The 17,753-nt window shown below is 39.2% G+C and overlaps 1 protein-coding gene across 5 annotated transcripts in view; it reads left to right on the top strand.

The window, feature by feature from the left end:
• The window catches only part of CEP72 (centrosomal protein 72), a 64,404-nt gene that overhangs the window by 14,978 nt on the left and 31,673 nt on the right, over window positions 1–17,753 (top strand). For all 5 annotated transcript variants that reach the window (XR_007355102.2, XR_007355103.2, XM_048839375.2 and 2 more), the window contains 7 exons: window positions 1,531–1,709; window positions 2,485–2,588; window positions 5,461–5,512; window positions 6,175–6,387; window positions 8,794–9,101; window positions 11,685–11,823; window positions 15,653–15,855. Coding sequence is in view for 3 of the 5 variants with exons in the window: in XM_048839375.2 (XP_048695332.1) it covers window positions 1,531–1,709; window positions 2,485–2,588; window positions 5,461–5,512; window positions 6,175–6,387; window positions 8,794–9,101; window positions 11,685–11,823; window positions 15,653–15,855 (1,198 nt within the window). In the remaining 2 variants the exon portion in view is untranslated. The remainder of the gene's footprint in view (window positions 1–1,530; window positions 1,710–2,484; window positions 2,589–5,460; window positions 5,513–6,174; window positions 6,388–8,793; window positions 9,102–11,684; window positions 11,824–15,652; window positions 15,856–17,753) is intronic.

The raw sequence follows: 17,753 nt of genomic DNA, 5'->3' as shown, positions 1-17,753 counted from the left end.
GGCATCTCCCATGGGATATCTGAGGTGGATCCCTGCTTAGCATGCTGGCTTTTATGGATCACCTTTGAAGGCGCATATCTCTTCCTAGGACCCTATCTCATGTTTTGCGGATCACAGTGTTACTGTGAGTTTGTAGGTGCTAAAAGTTAGGTGCTATGACACTGATTGTTGAAATGCCTAAGTCCCTTTGTGGATTCCACCCTGAGTGCTTGTTGGCCTGTCTTTCTACCTCCAGAGCTGGACATCAGTTCATTTTCTGAGAGTGAATATCATTACAAATGGATTTACGGTAGAAGGATTCTTGTATTCAAAATGCCTTTTGCCCTTCTGGATCTCATTTTAAAAGCAGTTTAGTTACTCTTACTTAACCTAATATGTAATTAAATTGTTAATGGGCAATCTTTTTGTTGTATGTTTGTACAGTGCCTAGCAAATGGGGCACTGATCGGGCTCCCTAGGCACTTGAGAATGAGATTCACAAAAGCCAACAAGCTGAACAGCCTACACTGTATGAGAGAGGTGTTGCTTAAGCCCCACCTCTCAAAGAAATTTATACACCTAACTGGGCAGGAGAAATGTAGGGGACTTTATTGGCAGAAACTTAAATACCTAGGGAATTTAGGCACCTACTGGGTTATGCAGCAGCTGAATGGGATTTTGGAGATCTGTATTTTTGGGAACCTAAAGTAGCAGTTAAGCACCTAAATCCCTTTGTGGAAATTTCCCTTTTCCTTTGGTGGCTGAGGCATCCAACCTCAGTTCAGCTGTAACTACTTTTCAGGAGCTGGTGTGATTGACCACATATCTCCAAAGATATTATTTAATGGAAGAAACTTATTCATAGTACCACTGTTACAAACTTTACCTGTATTAGCAGGTGTTAATCTTGTTATGCTGTAAATTTCATGTGCTGTTATTGCTTTTTTTAAATCTTAAGAATTGAATTCTTTCAATAATCAGTCACGAAATATTTTGAAACTTACAGCAAATTTGAAATTTGATTTAAAAGTTTATAATCAACCTTAAATTAGCTGGCAGTTGCATACAAATCAGAGCATTTTAATTTTACTTCTAAAAATATGTTGGAAGATTCCTTTCAACATATTATCATTCATTCCCCCCACCCCCCCAATAATTACAGTACAGGTTGGAGTCAGTTGCAGGATTGGGGCCTAAAAACACAACACAGACAAAAGGTGGAAGAAAGAATGTATTATTCCCATTTCGTAGATGGGAAACTGAGACTCAGAGATTCAATGAATGGCCTAAAAATCACACAGGAAATCTGTGGTAGAGCTAGGAATTAAAACCAGATCTCCCGAGTCAATCTAGTGCTTTATCCATTATCTAATATCTTGTAACAAAACAACTAATCTTTTACCTAGAATAAAAAACTGGGCTGGTCCACTAACATTGATACTCAGTAAAATAAGTAAAGTTGATTTTTATCAACAGAAAAAGGATCTTTAAATACAGGAAACCGCAACATTAAAATAAGGTGACAGTGTGACGACATATTTTCCTTAACAGATCTGGTCAGCCACGGATAGCATATATTAACTCAATGTCAAGGAAGTGTTCAGTGATGGATGAAGAAGATGAAGCAGTGCTAAACCTAATTACAAAGTGTGAATGGGACTTGAGCAAACCTCTTGGAATAACTGGATCTGCTAAAAAGGACCCTGAAGTAGAATTTCACAGTTTACAAAGTATGTTGATATACATTTAAAAATCTGTCATAAAAATTAGGTAATTAGTGAATAGTTTAAAAAGGAGATCTTCAGAGTTTAGGGGCCATATCTTTTCTGTTTTTGAATATTTTCAAATTATCACTTTAGCATTTTTAAAGCAGTCTACTTACTTTGCTTGCATAAAATAAGACTAAAATTAAAGATTTTTATGTATTGAACTGTATGTAAACATTGATATTCTTTGCTTACTTTTCCACTGAAGTCTTTATTATGCATCATATTTTATATGAAACATGCTATATGGAAGAGAAATTGAGTAAAACCTCCATTATCTTGTGACACATCCCTTAGTAGAAACTTTGAAAAATACTATGAAATAAAATACTCCTATAAAATAAAAATCATAACATAAGTCCAAAGAGCTCTGTAGAGGTGCAGTAGTAGTACTTTCCCTCCATGCAGGTACTATATCCAGAAACTTATACTGGAGCCCTAAGAATTCTGGACCATGTCACCTCCCCCTTGAGCTATTCCCACATATTGGAAAGAAAAAGTGCTTTGAGGGACTTCCTTTTGCATTTGGGAATGGGGTAGGGCTGGACTGGACCCCTGTAAAAGTAACAGGAAGACTGACGCCTCAAACTAGTGGATCAATCCTCCAAGATCCAGGGAGGCCCTGTGGCTCTCTCTAACTACCCTCTCTTCACACTTAGATGTATTATGTTGCAACCCTATTAAACTTAGCCTGTTTTATATAACAACTAAACTTTAATCCAGTCTCTGATTTCCTAAGGTATTCGCAATATGGAAGATAATGTTGGCTTTACTATGAATAGGAAATCTGAAACCAGACCCAAGAGCCTACAAATGTGGAAGCAACAAGCAAATATGCCTATGGTAAAAAAAAAAACAAAAAAAACCCAAGACAGACAAACTTGTATTGTGTTGTCTTTAACTATTTGAACCTGTAAGCTACCATACAGATTTTAGGAGAAACACTAGATACACAAGTGCAGGCTTGTAGGAATGCCCTTCCTCTGGCTGTAAATGAAGTAATCTTAAATGTTTGAATCTAGTCTTTGTCAGGTATGTTCAGCTTAGTTCAGTTGATGGTATTGGTTCAAAACTGGGATGGCTACCACTATTGGTTCAAAGCTCTTGTGGCTACCACTATTTTAATCACATTCAGTCCTGCTCTGAGTAGGGTTAGGTAATACAATGATTAAAATGCTGGCAGTTAGACTATACTAACCCTCATTCTAATGCTACCACCAGTGGTAGCAACAGTGGGAAATTTTAGGACTCCCATTGCATAAATCTGTACTGCTACAGCTGGCCCAGGTCAGCTGACTTGGTACTGAACTGCAGGGCTATAAAATTGTAATGTAGACGTTAGGGCTCGAGCTGGAGTCCAGACTCTGCGACCCTCCCGCTTTGTGCGATCTTAGAGCCCCACGAGCCAAAAAACAAAAATCAGCTGACCCACGTTAGCCATGCATCTTTTATTGCAGTGTAGACATAACCTTAGTGTTCTGTGAGTTGGTTAGTAGAAAAAAAGTTCAAAATGGAGCGCTGCTTTTATTGGGTGGTTGGTTTGTTTTTATTAATATAATTTCAAAAGAATGCTAGGTGCCTGACAGGCAAAATCTCTTTGGCAGAAATGGGTGGATGCTGATTAAAATCAGTCGTAGAACCAACACAGTATCCATTAATACATGTAATTACTAATGTGCAGGTTGGTTTCAATCCCCATTTGGCACTGACCTGGTACATGCCAAAATCCAAGGAATTTAAATGTTAATGCTCAGAGCCATATATAATGACCATTTTTGCCTGAATAGATTTCAGTTTACATTCACAAAGTGTCTTTTGTGTGTAGGTGCCTTTGACAGGTAATGGAAAAATATTAATCAAGACAAGTAACCTAACATTACCCATTTAGCCAAAATTAAAAAGGGAAAAATAAAGATATCCTTCTCCAAAATCTTGAGCAAATAGAGGTGTTTTCAGTGTCTTGAAGGTAAACAGCTTTGGAGTAATTTGGATCAGGAGGAGAGTGAGCTCCAAAGCCTAGGTTTCCTTCATGGAGAAGGCCCTGTCGGCAGCCCCTTCCCTTTTAAACCAAGGCTATTTCTGGTTTTGGCACGTCCACTGCTTAGTAGTATTGCATGCAAAGAGAGGCTAATGCAGAATGTGCTGCAGACTCAGTGGTATTTTAGAAAAGGACCATTTAAATCTATGCTCCCGAGACTTCATTGGCTACCAATTTAATCTGGGTACAGTTCAAGATATTGGGTTTTTTTGGTCAGAAATTCATTGTTGCTTGGGCCCTGACTGCTTAAGCAGCCACCTCTCTCCTTATACTTTTGTCTAACTGTTGAGACCATCAAGTCTTCTTAAATTGACTGGCCCCAAATTTACATGAGGGGTCTCATGGCAGAGTGTTTTTCAGAGGAAACTCCTCAGTTCTAGATCTTGCTCCCTTCTTTGGGAGAGAGAGAGCTTAAGGTTCTTAATCTTTGGGTCACATTGCAAAGCCCATCTGTTTTTTTGTGAGAGAGTCGCTACTTTAAGTAGGCGAGTGCTTTCTGAGAATTCAGGAGAAAAAATTATATTTGCACCTACAGCCTGAGTCTGGCCCAGAATAAAAAAAAATTTTTTTCAAAGGTAAGATATGAGTTAAAGTGAGAATAGAGTTTCAGAAATTACTCTTAAATTATTCCCTAGAATTTTGCACTAATGCATGGTAAGGGCTTGTCTATGTGAACATTTAGTTTGCGGCAAACAGAGGTGTGAATCTTCCCTGCCCTAGCCTGCTATGGACCAACTGTCCCTGTGGACCCTGCTAATACATCCGAAGAAGTGAGCTGTAGCTCACAAAAGCTTATGCTCAAATTAATTTGTTAGTCTCTAAGGTGCCACAAGTACTCCTTTTCTTTTTGCATATTAATAGTTTGTTAGTGTGCATTGATTTAGTTCTCTGGACTAGATCAAAGTGCACTAGCAAACTGTTAACACCCATCAGCAGGGTCCACCTGGACAGTTTAGTGTGTGGCAGATTCACACCCCAAGGTGCCATGACCATCTTGCTAAATATTTCAATGTTCTGGTCCAGTAATAAATAATAAGCTGAGTACTGTTCTGTATCTATAAAATCTACTATTGGCTTCAACATTTGTTTTCTATCTCCCTTTTGAAAGGGGGAAAAAGTAGTGGGAGAAAAGGAGAATTCTAGACAAGCACTTTCAAAATGTTTTCTTGTTAATGTATTTATTCACTTACATGTCCTTTTAAGTACAGTTAATTCAGGGAAGACATTGCCTGCCAAAATTTCTACTGAATTGTAAACTCTAGGGCCCCAATCCTGCAAAGATTTATGCAGATCCTTAAAGTTAAGCACCTGCATACAAGACTTCATGGGTTTGGGATCTAAGTGGCAATACACTTTATGTAAAGATGAACTAAAGTTTAGAAAGTTTTCTTAATAAACTATTCAGCATACCAAACCAGTTACAATGTGTGCTCAAAAGTGCAACTATCTTTGCACTTTAAAAACAATCTTATTTTAAAATACATACCTCCTTTATTTACCTGTACCGAGTCCTGGATTCTGTGGCTTTTCCTATAATAGCTGATGATATGATTTTAAGAAGCAGAATAAGGCTTTCAAGGCATAAGTCTTGATTTGAAGCACTTTATCAGATTTGCAGTATAGTTTCCTGAGTGCTATGTTTTCATACTGATTGTGTATTGATATTTTTAAATCTAGGATGGTAGTTCAGAAAACAGAAATGTGTTGAAAGTTCAGGAAACTGACAAAGGTAACAGTTGTTTGTGTGTTAACCTTGTGCTGTATATTATGTCTGTGTACAAAGAACAATCTGTAGTACAACAAATGAGTAAAGATTATGTAGTTTTTAATCTAATTTGTCAATTATAGGATATTCCAATTTAATGGGACTATTTACCATTAATTTTACTGCTATGGGAGTTTTACTGACAAATAAAGGAAAAGCTGAGGGCTTCAACATGCATTGAGAGAATAATTTAATCTATTCTAGTTTTGAATCATTGACTTCATGTTTGTGTCAGATGCTTCTATCAACAATAAAATTACTCATTCTTGGCCCTGTAATAGCATTTGAAAATATTTCAGGTTCATACCTTATGCCAATAATTCTGCATCCTGTGTATTGCTATTGTGTGGAGACCTACAGGAGACTCATTTGAATGTTGAATTAGAAATTTATAAAGCTATACACACTCAGTTTCCTGAATAAAGATTTAAAACGTGGATTAATTTCAGTGCAAAAATAAACAGACATTTATTTACCATTTTTTAAAAAAAGTTAACTCTGATAGAGGATCACCAACGAGTATTCTATGTTACAAATTCCAAGATGTGTGTTTATTATGTTACTTCCTACCATCTAATTTAAGGGGATTAAATAAGTTTTTAAAACATAATATAATTTGTTTCTAGAGTACAGAAGTTTGCCTGATTGTTCACCAACTCTGCCTGTTGTACATAATACCATTAAGCAAGGGAATGAGAAAAGGAAAAATAGCACTAAAGTTACATTTTCAGACAATAAGACTGAAGATCTTCTTAAGAGAGATCCTAATCTGAAATTTCAAGATGAGGCTGAATCTTATAAAAAAATTACAACCCATGCCAATTTCACACCCCATCCAGGTAACAAATGCAGAAATTTTGTGCTCTTTCTTGAGTTGTTCAGTTAACCTCTATAATGCAAACTTTCATTGTCCCCTGTGCGTTTATATGGAAGTGTCTGGTTACAGCAGTTCTGCTATCTCATTTGTGGTTTTCTGAGTGTATTTCTAATCTTTCTAGTCAGACCTCTGTTAAATCCAAATGAAAAAACAAACAAACCCCAAACTGTCTACAAATCCAGTGAATTTCCGTGTGTTCTGTATTCGTTAGTCAGCAAAGTCTGCATAGTGTACAGTCAGATGTGATTACTCAATCAGATTATAAACAACTTTTTGAAATTCTAGTCAAGATGTGACTTGCGTACATTTTTATTTACTCACAGGTTGGTGAAAGACGAGTGTGTCTCCCGCACATCACATCCGGTGGCATATAGGAGTCATAATGGAACTGCAAGGGCCCCAGAGAGAATTTTCCCTGGTGCAGGACCAGCATGGGACCAGCGTACATGGCTCCGTGCTGCCCCTCCCAATTTGACAGTACCCGGCATAGGGGCATGGCAGAAGGGAGACTGGCCATAGCATTTGGAGCAACATTACTAGGGGTTGCTCTTCAACCCAAAATAGCTGGAGAGGTTGCCATAAATTAAAGAACCCCTTGGAAACACTTTGACTTACACTAAGGGCTGTAATGGCCCTTAGAACAGGTACAATCTGGTAGACCCAAAGATGCCTGGAGCGGTGCTATCTGTGCTGAGCTTCTTGAGACATACACCACAGAATCTAGCCCAATAGCTTATTTCAGTTATTTGGGGGAGCCTCTGACTAACTCTCCCTCTCCCCCTCTTTTCTAGAGAAAACAGAGTGAGCGCTCAGAGAGAAATCATAGTAGAGACAAGGCATACCGTAGCTAGTAGAGGTCAAGCCTATGCCCCCCAGGGAGCTGCGAAGTAAAAAGTAGAGCAGAGTGAATAACTGATTTTTCAGTTTAGTGACTGAAATGAAAACAAAGTTTGTTAGAGGTCAAACAAAGTGAAATATTTTGTTACTTTTAAAATTTAAACAAGTCTAGCTAGATATCAAAATGAAACTTTGTTTTGAAACGTTGAAATGTCTCATTTAAAAAACATTGATACGAACAATTTTCTTTTGAATTTTTCTCATTTATTGAGCTGAAACTATTTTCTGAAATCAACCCAGATTTGTAAATAGATTTAATTGCCCTGAAAATGCATTTTTTTGGCAAATAAGGTATTGGACTGAAAAATTTCACCCAGCTCGAGTAGAAAAGTACCAGTGTGTTGTCTCCACTATATGGACAGCCATCTCAAGATAAAAAGGAAATAAACCCCCCAGACCTTTTTCTTGTGCAGTGAAGACATCGTCTTAAATTAGCTCTAGGAGGACTGTGCAGCAGCCACAGTCCCCAGAAGGAATTTTGGTTGAAATCTTCTTGGAAGGTCTCTGATTTAATATCTGGTCCATGTCAATGGCCCCACCTAGTGGATTTTTCTAATACTGCTGTATGTTTGCCATTTTACAAGGATTGTTTAATAAATGAACTCTCCACTCATTTCCTGAAGTATGTACCCATATTCTAGACTATAGTAATGAAATACTTTTATTCAACTAGTGTCTTTCAATTTAAGTACAAAGGACTGTTGTTGGCCACATCATAAACAGCTCTCACGTAAAGAGCACTGGAGCCAAATATTACTTGGTTTGACTTACTCAGTCTTCACTGATTCCATAGCATATTAGGTTATCATGAACATTAGTACTTTAAAAGTTCTAAATGCTACTGTCATGGAATGACATTTGTACTACGCCCAAGTAGTGGCTCTGTAGTTAAAATTTTTTGGACAGTTTCCCTTAGAAATTTAATTTTGATATTAAGTCTTCCATGTAGCTTATCATGCTTACGCTTAGGACAGAGGTGTTTTTTGTTTTTGTTTTTTAATTCAGTAAATTTAAATTTGGGCTTCAATCTTAACCTGCCTCTAGTTTTTTAAACAAACATTTTACTGTAACTATTAGAATAATATCTCTACATAATGCTTGCCATTTGTTTTCAATAACATATAATTGTAAGACTGAGTGGCACTGTACATAATATTGAATGACTAGTAGACTTGGGGTAAATCTGTTATTCATTTTGAAATAATGTATATAATATGTCCTTTAGATGTCATTCAGTGAAAACATGCTTATTTCAAAGCTGAAAAAAGTTAAATTTTCCTGACCCATCCTAGTAATAAACCTGTTCTCTGAACCAATTAACTTTATAATCTCTTCACCAGTATTCAGAAAAAAATAATTCAACCCTTGTTTAAAAATGGAATGTTCATGTTTTGTTAATTTTGACTTTTGATGCTAATTTAAAAGAACAAGGTCATTCTGTTTAAGTGACTCTGTATTTTTTCTTTTGGAGACTCTCAAGAAATTTCTTCTCCAGTCCTCTCCTCTCCAAAGATACATTCACAGGCTCAGAAGATTTTTAATACATTATCAGCATCTAGATTACTTTGCAATAGAATATCACATAATGGAGGAAACCAACCAGTTCAGAACCAAACTTACCCTGCAGCTTTGCAGAAAAATAATGGACAACCTAATGTTAATGTGAATGTGTCTAAACAAGAAACCATGCAAGAGAGTGGCAGAAACCATCCCCCTTCCATTCAGGGACCTGGACCTGAAGAGCAAAGGCCAAATAGCAAAACTACAGATGTCAGAGAGGTAAATGCTAGAACAGAAGAGTTGGTAATTTCTTTAAAATGTTTAGTTTCATTATTTATTATTAGACTGAACTATTAAAATGGACAATTACTAAAGACAAAACAAAAGTGTTTAGTTTTTCCTCAACCAATACCAATTTGTCATTGGTGCACTCTTTTTATCCTTCCATGAATGGGTGCCCATAACATCCAGAGTAGTTTAGCGTGGTCATTATCTGATCTGACACTGCAGAATGCTACCACTGAGGAAGATGGTTTAGGAGTGACTATTAATCTCACTGATGCAGTAAAAAAAAACTGAGGATTGTCAAGATGACATACTGACAGTTTATGGCAAGGCCCTGTGTGCTTTGTTGTTTACTGGACCTAACCTTTGCAGCAAGGCCTCCTGACTTCTGTGGCATAGCAGCGCAGAATTCTGTGTTGCCCTGGAATTTCTGCAACAGCTTCAAGTTAGTTAATAGAAAAATTGTTAGATCATCCTCTCCAGCTCCCTAAAAATGCAGGATTGTTTTGTTCCTTACAGTAAATAGAAATTATGATTAAAATTTTGGGAGTTGGCAACAGTCAATTTTTTGAAATTTTTTTTTTTAAATAAAAAGCAAATACCCCATGCTTATTCACAATTTGGGAGATAAATTCCCATCTTTGCTCCTGCTATTCTTTGGCAGGAGAAAGTTTTATACTGTAGTGGCTGCAACTTCACAGAGACATACTTTTTAAAAATGAAAAATTACAATGTATTGAATATCGCAGTAGTCAGTAAACCTTGCAAAAAGACCCTGTTCTTGCAGGATTCATTTTTATATGTATCAGCTCTCCCTGTTGTAATGGTTGTCTGAGTGAAGATTTTTCTGTGTATGTTTAGTAAAAGCTTCTATCTCCCTCCTGAAAATTGTCCTAGAGCAGACTGAGGTAACTGGGCACTAGACCCTTGGCTAAGTTGAGAGGGACTTAGTGTCAGATGGAGATGGAGCTTCATTAAGCTCTGCTGAAATTTAGTAGATGCTGATCTGAAAGCTCAAAAAAACTTTCAATCACTTACAACTTTTTACTTTCCCACTGCCCAAACCAAGCAGTACTGTATGTGTATGGTGTTTCAAATTCCATTTGTTTTTGCTGTAACTCTATTCAAAAATGTTTAATTACAGTTGTTGTCCTGGAGAAAACACATTTTTCTCCCTCTATGTGTATATATTACACAAGAAAAACTACATTTAAAAACATTAAGCTTGCAAATTCAAGTACTCAAAAAGTTAGAAAATGTTAGAATTAATGTTGCCTGGCCCCTTCCATGTACAGGTTATAAATAATACAATTATGTGATCTTTAATTATGTGATCAAGTGCTGTTTTTTTTCCCCCGCTGATCCATTTCCTCATTCAGTGCAAAGGAGCTTGCTCTGGGGATGAATCAGGATTGTGAAGTGAAGGAGGCTGTTGTCTGGATCACCCCTGCCTCATTTGTTGCAGAAGTTGGAAGGTGTGTAGTGAATGAGGCAGGGGATTGCAGGAAGGGAAAGGATGGTATCATGGTTAAGGCAGTTGAATTCTGCCCTCAGTATTGGATTCTGTCCTTGCCTGTGCCACAGAGTTCCTGTGCAGTGTTAGGCAAGTGACTAACCAAGTGATGGGGATGGTGCATGGCAGTCCGGTCAGCATTAGGAACTGTGAGAGGCTCAAGCATTCTCAGTGAAGATGAAATCTTTGGAGATTATGGTAACTGAAGTCTAGGAACCCTCTACTGAGCATGTGCAGACTGGTGTCCCCCCCCCCCCCCCCCGGCTTATAAATTGGCCAGATTTGGGCAAATTTATATAAGGGGGCAAACAACACATTCCTGACAAAAAGGCCACTCCCCTGTCAGATTTCAAGTCACCATTGCAAAGCATGGGGATGCCAGAGTTGTTCAGAGAAAAGATCATCAGAAGTTATTAACATGGGCAAAATGTATTTTTTCTAGCTGGGTTTTTGGAAATGACTTGTTTTGGCTGCAATTTCCCCCAACCCCCTCTTCTCCCCCCTGCCGCCGCCAAAAAAAAAGACCAGGCAAAAACACCCAATGTGTACAATTTCAATGGAAATGGTTAAAGTTTGGCGAAGTTATAAGCAACTGAAAACCGGGTCTTATAGTGGGAAGTGTCAGGCAACCTTAATAGGCAGTACAGTACTACCAGCCCTGCATGTAATGATATTTTACCCTCACGTAAATAAAAAATGTTGACAAAATTGTGGTCAGAATTTTTCCTAGACAGTTCTCCTTCAGGCAGAAACCAAGCATAGGTATTTTCAGACCAAAAGTTTTCAGAAATAAAAGTGTGAGAATACTGGGAACTATGAAGGAAATTGCATCTTTAAAATTAGCTGGTACTATAAGGCCACCACTGTAATATTAGTGTTGTTTTCTATGTTTGTTTGTTTTTTAGTAACCAACACCAATTTTGGGCCAAAACTACCTGACTCTGTCCCTTTAAATTCCTGTCTTTGTTGCATGTCACATTTCTGCAGTTTAAAAGGTTATATGGACCAAATTGAAAACATTTGCAGTTCTAATGCATGAAAAAGAATTTTTTTTTTTAATTCAGGTGTTTGAAACACATCAAGTAGCAACTCAATCAGCTAATAAACATCTGTATGAAGCAACACCTATGGAACATCTTCTGGACTTAGTGGACAAATATTGGAATGGTTATAAATCACTCCACTGCAATGAGAAATTTCTTTGTAAGTAGGAAAAAGATATTTTAACAGGGATTAGTGAACAACCGAAGATTTATATAAGTGATGTATAGAAAAATCATTATTTATTGAGGCTTGCTTGAAAACACAGGAGCTTCCTGGTTTAACAGATTAGTGTTTTCAGGTTTTGTGAGTTTGTGATATAATTCCATCTTGAGTAGTGTAATTTAAATGATAGATTTTAGCCTATGTCTATGGCACGATAATTAGTAATCAGATTTCCAGAACCTAATCCGATAATAATAATCCACTCAACACATTATGAACAGAAGACAGACATAAGCAATTCCACATCAGTGCATAAGGTGGCTTTTATTTTACTTATTAATTGGACATGAAAACCAGAAGTGAATAAAAATACAGTGTTAGAATGATGGTCTCAGGCCAGACAGAAGTAAGATGTTGCACCACTAATGTTAGACCAACTAGCTTGGATCTTAATTTAGGGCTACATTGCAACCCAGCAGCACAAGATGCCTCTGTTTTTTCTGCATCAGATACTCACATAATGGGGAACAGCACAGAAAGGGAAGCAGGCTCTTCAGAACCACTATGTCCTCTGCCTTGTGCAAATGGATGGGAGGGGGAGGAGTAGGGTGAAGGTTTGGCTTCCCTTCCCTCTTTGTCTTCCTCACCCTGTCGCATCCAGGCTAGTATAGCTGTGCTGGCATGTCAGGGAATATATGATGAGCTGGATATAAACCTGGCACAGTGAATTAGTGAAACTCCTTTTGCTACAATCACCTATTAAAAAGGAAATTAATTCATACATTTTATTTTACCCCCACCTTAGGTGCGGTACTGCTGTAATGGATCTACTACTATCTGTGTTGCTGTCAGGGTTCCCTCCCCATTCTGCACGCTGGGGTACAGATGTGGGGACCTGCATGAAAGACCCCCTGAGCTTATTTCTATCAGCTTAGGTTAAAAACTTCCCCAAGGCACAAATCCTTTCATTGTCCTTAGACAGTATTGCTGCCACCACCAAGTGATGTAGACAAAAATTCAGGAAAAGGGTCACTTGGAGTCCCAATTCCCCCAAGCCCCTTCACCCCCTTTCCTGGGAAGGCTTGAGAATAATATACTAACCAATTGGTTACAATGTGAGCACAGACCAAATCCCTTGGTTTTTAGGACACTGAAAATCATTCAGGTTCTTAAAAGAAGAATTTTATTTATTAAAAAAAAAAAAAGGTAAGAGAATCACACCTCCAAAATCAGGATGGAAGGTAACTTCACAGGGTAAATAAAAAGATTTAAAACACAGAGGATTCCCCTCTGACTCTGCTTCACAGTTACAAAACAGGAATGAAATTACCCCTTAGCATAGGGAAAATTCACAAGCTAAAACAAAAGATAATCTAATGCATTTCCTTGCCCTTACTTACAGTTTTTGTAATCTTAGATGGGTCATTTCAGGTATGCTTTCAGGAGATGTTTTACCTGCCTGGTCTCTCTCTCTCTGTCCAGAGAGGGAACAAACAAAGAGAGCACAAACAAAACCTCCCCCCCATATTTGAAAGTATCATCTTTCTTTATTGGTCCAGGTTGTTTGAGCTTCTTAACCCCTTACAGGTAAAGTGATTCAGTACATCTGGCCAGGACAGATTTTATGTTACTGTATACATAAAGGTTGTTACCCTTCCCTTAATATTTATAACCATTGCTAAGGTGCCTAAGTTACTTAACTTCACCTTTGCAGACAGAGGTCTATAAAATCATGAATAGTGTGGAGAAAGTGCATAATGAAGTGTTATTTACCCCTTCACATAAACACTAACTGGGGGAGGGGTGTGTCACCCAGTGAAATTAATAGGAGGCAGGTTTATAAACAAATGGAAGTACTGCTTCACACAACACAGACAACCTGTGGAACTTGTTGCCAGGGGATGTTGTGGAGGTCTGAATCATCTGGCATTGGCCACTATTGGAAGACTGTATACTGGGCTGGATGGACCATTAGTCTGACCCAATATGGCCATTCTTCTATAAGTAGAATGAACAATATTAAATAGGAAAGGAGTGATGCAACTCAGATCTTTACAGATCAAAACTTCTGTGTTCTGTGAAGTATCAGAATTTCCATGTGGAGATGAATTTCCAGATGAAGGTTACGAGAATGCATAATTAAGCAACAGGTAGGGCTACTGAGCATGGTATTTTTCTAAAAAATTCATTTTGTATGTGACAAAATGTACCCATGTCCACATCCTACACATTATTGTAATAATCTTTGTACAATGTATGCTATCATTTGGGTATCATTTGAAAACTTACAATTTGCTGGCCATTATTGTCACAATAAAATGTGTGTGGCAACATTGCATGTGAAGTTACAAGATTTCACTGTATGTTATTAACACATGTTCCAAACTGAGATTGGCAAACAGCTCTCTCTCTCAAACAAAGGAATGTGTGCTCTGCTTAATTTGCATTTAAGCAGTAAACAGAGTAATCAAGCAGGAAGGGGAAACAAAGGGTGCTTAAACAGGCTAGGAAAAGCAGTAGGGAACATCCTTCTCGTTAGACTCTTTGTTTCCTGAATTTTAGCTGGAAGTGTTTTTCAAGAGGGAGACTATAAAAAGGAGGGACAAACACCCTAAGAGAATTCCCCCTCCCGCCCCCCCGTTGTATTCATGGCACCAGAAGTGACAAAGGAAGCATTCGCTGGTCTAGAGAAGGGATCCTGACCTAAGAAATTAAGTCAGTAAGACTGCTGAATGCATATGGTGAGAAACCTTGCTTGAACCTGATCTAGATTACGTTAGGCACCAGCAGTGTTTTAACTTTATTTTCTTGTAACCCTTTCAGACTTTTGTGCCCCATTACTTGTACTCAAAGTCTCTTTATAGTTAAACTTGTTTTATTGTTTGATCTAATCCAGTGTGTTTAAATGGAAGCATCTGGGAAACTTAATTTGGGGTAGCAAGTTATGTGCATATTTTTTCTATTAAAGTAATAACAGGCTTTATATGAATTTGTAGTGTCCAGGAGAGGGCTGGGTTGTACAGGGCATATATTTCTGGGGGGAATCTAAGACGGGGTGTGTGTTGGCGTCACCTGCAGGATAACCAAGGCTGGTAAGAGCCAAGGTGTGGCTGGTTGGCTGCAGCACACAGACAGACATAGCTGGGAGCGAGCTGCATGCTGGAGGCAACAGCAGCAAAGCATTGCAAAGGGCACCCTAGGTTAGAGGTCTGGGATGACACAGCTATCCATTAGTCTGGATTGTAGCATGATATGTCACAGTACAGTAAACTGAAGGGAGTAGGTGCTGCAGGCTATTTTGTTTGGGAACTCTCTTTATCATCTGCCATGAGGAATGGAGCTGCTGCCTCTGCTGGTTACAGTTTTCTTGGAACCCCCAATACATTCATGCAGCAGTGCCCTGCCCTCAAGCCTGGCATGGCTATCACTTTCTCCTAAGTGCAGCTCTTGCACACACTTGAATGAGACACTGCTGCTGGTTGGCAATGGGAGTAACTTAAAATCCTAAAAATTAGCCATCAAACATGTAATTTGTATTTCCTGGATTTTGAGTACTTGATTTATGACATAATACAGTTTTGATATTACCTTTCCATTGCAGAAATGTAGGAGTAGGATGTGTTATCAAGTTTACAGGAAAGCAATTTTCTTCAGTCCAGTTACACTTACTGAGCCGAGTTCTGCAATAAATTACTGTAGCGTAATTTCAGATTAACTCAATTGAAGTCAATAGAAATCACTGATCAGATTTTGTACCATTATCACTAACTACAGACATTGTTTGAGACCCTTGCCTAATCTGCTCTGTTCTGTTTTTAATTCACAGCTCAGGCAGGGCCTGTTTTGTCTGCAATGCAGAAATCTGCACCTGCGGATCAACAAAAAGATTCTGAAACAATGTGTCAGGAGGTGAATAATCTGCTCTTAGAGAAAAAGACTTTACAAAGTCATTTGTCTGAACAAGATCAACAATACAACATAAAGATTAACAGTCTGATGTCAGAACTGAGCACTACTCAAAAAGACATGGTGATTATGGCACTTCTGTTTTCTTCTAATGATTCTGTGGTGTGGATGAAATTGAATGCATGTGTGGTAAAACTTAAGTGTTTAATCATATCTGAGTTTCTAATTCAAACTGGAAAGATCTTGTTAGTGGGTATAGTTAATACACTAGCTTTCAATTTGTGCTGATCAGAGTTCAAATTGATTTTGATCACTGGAATATGTGAAAAGCCTGAATCTCTCTGGACTACAGAGAACTAGTTTGTCAGTCAGCACTAAGGGTATGTCTACACTGGCAGAGTTACAGCACCGCTCAGAGACCCCTGAAGGGAAACCGCTGTTGTGTGTTCACACTATCAGCTGCCTGTGGAATAGCGTATTCACACTTGCAGCGGTATTTGGAGCGGTGCACTCTGGTCAGCTATCCCACAGAGCATCTCTTCCTCTTCTGCCTCTAAGAGTTGTGGGAAGATGGGGGAGGTCATGGGGCATCCTGGGTCCTATCCCCTCGCCCTGTGATCTATTGCTTTGCATCCCAGCAATCCCTGTGTTTCCATCTGCATTTGGCCCCATCTTTCAACAGTTTGTGTGCTGCGGGCTCTGCCTCTTTGGTCTGCAGGAATGGATCCCGAACTGTTGACCAGTATGCTGCTCGCTCTGTCCAACATGTCACGAGTGGCAATGGAGTTATTCCTTAAACTATAAAGGCAAGAGGAGTGCGACATTGATCTTGCCACATGTAGTAGGTATGACATGAAATTGCTTGTGGCATTCATGGAGGTGCTGCCCATAGTGGAATGCCACTTTTGGGCTCGGGAAATAAGCACTGAGTGGTGGGATTGCATTGTCATGCACATCTGGGATGACGAGCAGTGGCTGCAGAATTTTCAGATGAGAAAAGTCACATTCATGGGACTGTGTGATGAGCTTGCCCCAGCTCTGCAGCGCAAGGACGAGAATGAGAGCAGCCCTGCAGTTGGAGAAGCGTGTGGTGATTGCGCTGTGGAAGCTGGCTACTCCAGACTGGTACCGATCGGTCGCTAACCAATTCGGAGTGGGAAAGTCGACCGTTGGACTCATGTTGGCAGAAGTGTGCAGGACCATTCATCACATCCTACTCTGAAAGGCCATGACTCTGGGCAACGTGTGTGATGTGGATGGCTTTGCACAAATGGGCCTCCCAAACTGCAGAGGGGCATATTCCAATTCTGACACCAGACCACCTAGCCACTGAGTACATTAATCAGAAGAGGTATTTCTCAATGGTTCTCCAAGTGCTTATGGATCACCATGGGCGTTTCACAGACAGGCTGGTCCGGAAAGGTGCATGACGCATGCATCTTTTGGAACACTGGCCTGTTCAGGAAGCTGCAAGCAGGGACTTTTTTCCCGGATCAGAAGACCACCGTTAGAGAAGTCAAAATGTCCATTGTGATACTGGGAGACCCTGCCTACCCATTAATTTCGTGGCTTATGAAGCCATACATGGGACACCTTGACACCAGCATGGAGCAGTTCAACAACAGACTGAGCAAATGCAGAATGACTGTTGAGTGTGCTTTTGGCCGTTTGAGGGCCTGCTGGCGCTGCCTATATGGGAAGCTGGACCTGGTCCATGACAATCGTGCTGTACGCTCCATAATATTTGGGAAGGGTGAAAGCTTCACTCAGGGCTGGACTGCTAAGACTCAGTGCCTGGAGGCTGAGTTTGAACATCTAGAGAACAGGGCTATTTAGAGGGGTGCAGCGCAGGGCCAAAAGGATCAGGGATGCCTTGAGGCAGTAATTTGAAGCTGAAAGCCATTAATATTTATTGCTGTGCTCACGAGTGCAGTGCTTGTAATGCTAGGAGGTGATTGGTGCAAACGATGCAACATGAAGGTTTAACACAATTGTCTGTTGCTTTGCAGGGCTGTTTGTTT

The sequence above is a fragment of the Caretta caretta genome, chromosome 2 (genome assembly GCF_965140235.1).
Source record: "Caretta caretta isolate rCarCar2 chromosome 2, rCarCar1.hap1, whole genome shotgun sequence".
Taxonomy (NCBI): domain Eukaryota; kingdom Metazoa; phylum Chordata; order Testudines; family Cheloniidae; genus Caretta; species Caretta caretta.
Note: the sequence above shows the minus strand (reverse complement) of the source record. Positions and strands in the feature narration are given on the sequence as shown.